General features: G+C 45.4%; 1 protein-coding gene across 1 annotated transcript; it reads right to left on the bottom strand.

Moving 5' to 3' along the window:
• Positions 1–956: 956 nt before the first annotated feature.
• PIGZ (phosphatidylinositol glycan anchor biosynthesis class Z) lies at positions 957–6,022 on the bottom strand. Its single transcript, XM_033150982.1, has 3 exons — positions 5,963–6,022; positions 3,520–3,721; positions 957–3,056 (listed from the first exon to the last, which is right to left on the bottom strand). Exons 2-3 carry the CDS (start codon positions 3,638–3,640, stop codon positions 1,450–1,452), a joined length of 1,728 nt encoding a protein of 575 aa, XP_033006873.1. The 5' UTR covers positions 3,641–3,721; positions 5,963–6,022; the 3' UTR covers positions 957–1,449.
• Positions 6,023–6,224: the final 202 nt, after the last annotated feature.

Raw genomic sequence — 6,224 nt, 5'->3', positions numbered from 1 at the left:
ACCAACTAGTTGGTCTCTAAGGCGCTACTGGAAGGAATTTTTTATTTTTTATTTTGTTTTGATTTTGGCAGACCAACACGGCTACCTACCTGTAACTGGAACAATAATGACAGATTGAGGTGCTTTTGAAAATAATGATGCTCATGAAACACAGTCTTTACCAGGTCCCTAAGGTCAGAAGAACAGGTGCCAGGCAAATATTCCTGACGAGAGTGTCCCACAGTCTGGTTTCTCTCCAGGAAAGGCCTTGTCCCCGGGTGCCCCCCCACTCAATTGGCTCTGGTAGAGGCATCGGGTTCAAGTGGCAACAGAGTTTCTGAAGGTGATCTCAATGAACTGGCAGCTTCCTAGAGGGGTAGGCAGCCCTTCAAGATCCTCTGATACTCTTCAGACTTTTAAAGCCCCAAACAAAATCTGTATCTTGAATCGTGCCCAGAAACAGTGTGTGTGTTGGTGGATCTTGGTGCTCATCTTGATAGCAGTTTTTGTCTCAATGCTAATTCTAGAGCAGTCCACCAGGTCTAGCTGGTTCTCACCATTACACCAGGCTGTTTCCACCAGGCTGCCTGTAAACATGTCAGCTGGCCCATCTTGGCTTGGAGGTTTCTCACATAGCATATAAACACCTATTTCCATGTCCATCTCCAAATGTTTTGGGTGCGAGCATTTTAGCCCAAGGAGCTTTGGCCTCTCTGAATTGCTATCAGTGCCCCTGCACTCTTGATGCCTCATTCTACCCCTCCCCTATTTAAATCATCATGGATCTTTTCTCACCTTCATCTTTATTACAGGAGAATGGGAGATATGTTCCGAACCAGATCCTCCTTAGTTTCTTTTGGCTTTCCCTGCAAAAAATTGCTCTGCCACCTTTTAATTTTAAGTGCCAGCAGTCTGGTTCCACACTGGTTCAAGTGAAGCCCATCCCCCTTGTCCCAAAGTGTTCCCTGGTGCCAAACCTTTCCTCTCCACACCCATGTCTCATCCATGCATTGAAGCTCCACAGATGTGCCTTTCTAGCCGGCCCTGTACATGGACCTGCTAGCATTTCAGAGAAAAGTCACACATATAGCCAAAGTGCCTGGGGTCAGTGGCGTACTGGGGTGCCTAGAAGGCAGAGGCAGATGGAGGCCCCAGGACACAGCTATGAGACAAGGTGGCTATATTTTTGGCTGGAATAGAACAGAAGATGCTGGAAACTGAGAAGTGGGAACTGGGATGGATGGCATTTGGGGCACTTGGCAGTTGAAGAAAAGGAAATGGGTTGCTTGGGGTGACACAGGACTGTGACACAGTGTTCGGTGGGCAAGGGGTATTGTGAGATTTCTACCAGCAACTGGGAGCTACAAAATGCACCTGGTATATATAGGGCTGAGAATAACTAGGGTTGTTGTGGACTGCATGTTTGTGCGCCAAATGTTCTTTAGCTTCTTTGCTTAGCTCACCTTGATGCTAGATGCTCTTTTTATTTCTCTCCAGATACAGGATATACAGTCCTAACTGGCTTCTCCACTTTTCACTAAGGAGAAAGGACATTTGGGGTGGGTCTTCCATCGTCAGATGTGGAAATATTACTGTCTCCTTCTTGACCAGTAACTGACATTGCTCTATTATGGTTCTGACGGTGCCTGGGATGATAACCAGCACCTGGCAAGTTATTTCCTTGCCCAGTTCTCTATTGACACAGGCAGGACCATTCACTATGGATCCCAGGATCTGGCAAAGGAAGCTTTTCTCTGCCCCAGCCACGTCGACAAGCTCCACCAGTGTGTTGCTCTTGTTAACATTAAGCAGAAACCTGGGAGGCATGTAGGTCCGAGCAAAGAGTAGGGTAAAGTGTGTGCGATGGCTCAGGGAGTCTGGGGAATGGGTGAGCTGCTCCAAGTGGAAGAGGCAAGGGACTATGCCTCCCTGGTGGAAGCAGCCAAAGAAAAGGGCACCACAGAGATTGAACACAAGGTTGATGGATTTCCACTGCTGGGCCTGTCTGTGCTGCGTGACCAAGAGGACCAGAGGCAAGATGAGAGGGATGAGGAAGCGAGGTTCTTGGTGGCTGAATAAAGAAAGAAGTGCCAGGGGGATAAAATAGAAAGCCAGCAGTGCCAGTCTGCCTTCTGGGCATGTGATAGCTGAGTGTGAGCTCCTCTTCAAGGCCTTCAACCACATAAACTGGCTGAGGTGCACTTTCAGGAGTTTGATGCCATTGCTAACAGCTTCTACATGAAGGATCCCAAAAAGCAGGACCCCGTTAACTGCAAAATGTGTAAGATGCGGGTGAGTCCCGTGTTGTGCAAGGTTATCAGGGTTGAGGTTATAGGTGAGGAAGTTCAAGGGGGTCACGACGACACTCTGGCGTAGCCTGGTGAGGATGCTCAGTGGGCTGGCCTCATAAAAGCTATGCAGGCTAAGTCCTGACAGGGAAGAAGTGAAATACCATGTGTCAGCAGCTATGAAGAAAACAGCAGTGAAGGCAGCACTTGGGGCAAGACAGAGAACATGGTGTATTGTTCTTCTAACGCTTTGCTGGCATGTAGCACCTGCACAGACCCAGTGCAACAGCGGCACCAGAGCAAATGCCAGAAACGTCGGCCTGTTAAAAAAGCCAGCAACTAGGATAATCCCAATGAGTCTGTGATTGAGAGGATTCTGCCACCGACAGGCTGAGGCCGAGGTTTTGCTGGCTGCTTTTGAAGACACCAGGAGAAGCAGCAAGGCAAAAAGAAGTCCTTCAACAGTGTTAGCAAAAGTCCTCGTGTAAAACACAAGTGTGACGTAGGAGCCAGCAAGCAGAGCCAGTGAGTTCCACGGATCCGCTCCCCACAGAGGAGCCAGCTGGTAAACACTGTAGTCAAGGATGAATGAAAAGATGGTGAGGAGGAGGCGGGGTGAGACCAGGAGGGTGTAGCTGCTGATGCAGCTGGTCGAGAGGCCCAGGTGCTGAAGGGCTTTGATGGCCCAGAAAGCAACTCCAGATGTGATCAAGGGAAACACGACTGTCCTGCAAGGAGACTTGGGGAGGAATTCCCAGGGGTGATAAACCTTTAAGTCCAATATGCTGCCTGAGGAAGAGTGGGGAAAGGTTAACACAGTTAGTAGCTGGAGCCCTGTCAGCTAGAAAACTCGCCGCCCCCAAGTGACTTGCAACATAAGATTAGAAAAGTTAAAAATAATTGAACTATTTGACTCACCAAAATAAAAACAAACAAAGAATCTAATTAAAAGCAGAACCAACTGCAGAAGATCAATAATTCAGCAGACTCAGAATTGCTCTTGTTGCTCTTTATAAACCAGGCTGCCTATATGTGACCCGTTTGGAACAATGGAGGAAATGGAAAGCAGCTCACCTGCCATATGGTGGGGGCCCTAGAATTTAACTCGTCACCGACCCCCCCCCCCCCCGGCTCCCAAAGACCTTTTTGAAACCAGGTACAAAGCACTGTCCACACTGGAGCTATCACAAAGACTAGGCTTTGTAAAAACACAAAACCTTTTCATACCACATACATAAGATGTCAACTTTACCTGCCATGACCTCTGGAGACTGGAAAAACTCATCTGGGTGCAGGTAGCCAGTCTGAGGAAGAAGACACCAGCCAACTCGAAGCAGGCAAAGAACTCTCCAAAAGGTTTTGGGTGAAGCCATCACAGCTTCACCAGACCTGCCTGGATTGGAAGGTTGTCCACTGGAAACAGCAGCAGTCCTACCGGTTGTCAAAAGCGAGCCCTGAAAAGGACAAAATACTTAAAGCACAAAACTCGATTGAGCATTGCTGGTGACAGAAATAATTCCTAGTTAGACAAATATTGACACCTTTTTCAAGCCTCACCCCTTAAGATTAATTCACAAATACTAATTTATTTACTTGCCGCCCTTTGTGTAGAAGAATCTAAGTATGGTTAACTTTGTGACCTCCACCTTTTGAAGGCAAATTTGCCAGTGGTACTTCCAAGATCTTAAAGAAATGGGAGTGCCGGATCACCTCATTTGTCTCCTGAGAAATCTCTATGTGGGACAAGAAGCTACAGTTAGAACTGGATATGGAACAACTGATTGGTTCAAAATTGGGAAAGGAGTACGACAAGGCTGTATATTGTCTCCCTGCTTATTTAACTTATATGCAGAATTCATCATGCGAAAGGCTGGACTGGATGAATCCCAAGCCAGAATTAAGATTGCTGGAAAAAATATCAACAACCTCAGATATGCTGATGATACTACCTTGATGGCAGAAAGTGAGGAAGAATTAAAGAACCTTTTAATGAGGGTGAAAGAGAGCGCAAAATATGGTCTGAAGCTCAACATCAAAAAAACTAAGATCATGGCCACTGGTCCCATCACCTCCTGGCAAATAGAAGGGGAAGAAATGGAGGCAGTGAGAGATTTCACTTTCTTGGGTTCTATGATCACTGCAGATGGTGACAGCAGTCACAAAATTAGAAGACGCCTGCTTCTTGGGAGAAAAGCAATGACAAACCTAGACAGCATCTTAAAAAGCAAAGACATCACCTTGCCGACAAAGGTCCGTATAGTTAAAGCTATGGTTTTCCCAGTAGTAATGTACGGAAGTGAGAGCTGGACCATAAAGAAGGCTGATCGCCGTAGAATTGATGCTTTTGAATTCTGGTGCTGGAGGAGACTCTTGAGAGTCCCGTGGACTGCAAGAAGATCAAACCTATCCATTCTCAAAGAAATCAGCCCTGAGTGCTCACTAGAAGGACAGATCCTGAAGTTGAGGCTCCAGTACTTTGGCCACCTCATGGGAAGGGAAGACTCCCTAGAAAAGACCCTGATGTTGGGAAAGATGGAGGGCACAAGGAGAAGGGGACGACAGAGGATGAGATGGTTGGACAGTGTTCTCGAAGCTACTAACATGAGTTTGGCCAAACTGCGAGAGGCAGTGAAGGATAGGCGTGCCTGGCGTGCTCTGGTCCATGGGGTCACGAAGAGTCGGACACGACTGAACGACTGAACAACAACAACAAAACTTCCAAGATCTTGAATAATGGAATGTAAGACCTAGATAGCTAAAATATTTAATCTGAACTGATATTACCCTTGCTAGTTTCGCTCCCAGGAAAATCAGAGGATTATTATATCAGGTTCCTATTGGAAGACCAGTCAAATGCCAGAACATTAGCAGTGGCGAAGTTTCTATCGGTGGTTGCAAGAACCAATGATCCCTACTCTAAGTCTGAACAAAATGATTGTGTAACCTGAAGGCAGGATGTCCCAAATGGGTATTGTTTTGTAATGAGTTGATAGGTCTATGGACCGTAATAAAGATTGTTATTGTTGTTGTGCTCTGGCGTGCTCTGGTCCATGGGGTCACGAAGAGTCGGACACGACTGAACGACTGAACAACAACAACAACAACAAATTGTTGTTGTAATTTATTAAAGCAAATTTTTAGGAGGTAATTTAATTATTTTTTATTTTATACCAATGTTATATATATATATATATTATATGTTATATATATAAATACAACACTGATGTTATCCACCCTGAGCCTAGTCTCAGCCGGGGAGGGCAGGATACAAATAAAAACTGTTTATTATTATTATTAAGCATTGCTATTAGTTACATGCTGACATTTTCCCTAGGACTTTGCAACTGCTTTGGATGAATTCTGAACCAAATCAAGCCAATTCAGGCCCAGTCCAAAGGGGGCTCTAGATCTTTCTGAAATCAGACAGCCTGTCTCTAAAGTGTTGCAGAACAACACCATACAAGCAGGAGAAAAACAGGGAGCTAGATTTTACTTTTACAGATGAAACAGAAAGAAAAGCATTTTTCCTAATTGCTCAGTTAAAAAAATTAAGCTGCCCCCACTTTCCATTGCTTTGCCCCATGACAAAACCATTGAGATAACTAACAGTATTTTTTAACGTTATAGAATGCTTATTTTATTAATCATAGTTTGTGCTAAAATTATTATTTAATTTTGTAATCCTGTTCCCTTACCTTGGAGTAAACCCTATTAACACTAGGACACTTCCTTCTGGGTGGACATGGATACCTTTGTGCTGTAGTTATCCATCCAGTTTGGTCTTCCCAAGGGTCTGGATTTCAGCTCCTGAACAGCAGGAAACAAACCAGTTTCAAGTAGCCATAGAATCATAGAGTTGGAAGAGACCACAAGGGCCATCCAGTCCAACCCCCTGCCAAGCAGGAAACACCATCAAAGCATTCCTGACAGATGGCTGTCAAGCCATGTGGGTACAAA

The sequence above is a fragment of the Lacerta agilis genome, chromosome 5 (assembly GCF_009819535.1).
Source record: "Lacerta agilis isolate rLacAgi1 chromosome 5, rLacAgi1.pri, whole genome shotgun sequence".
Taxonomy (NCBI): Eukaryota; Metazoa; Chordata; class Lepidosauria; order Squamata; family Lacertidae; genus Lacerta; species Lacerta agilis.
The sequence above is the reverse complement of the archived record's forward strand: the minus strand, read 5'-3'. Positions and strand labels throughout refer to the sequence as shown.

Coding starts and splice junctions, on each gene's coding strand:
- PIGZ (XM_033150982.1), bottom strand. CDS start 3,640: ATGGCTTCACCCAAAACCTTTTGGAGAGTTCTTTGCCTGCTTCGAGTT. Junction 3,057..3,519: donor GTCTCCAGAGGTCATGGCAG/GTAAAGTTGACA, acceptor ACTCTTCCTCAG/GCAGCATATTGGACTTAAAG.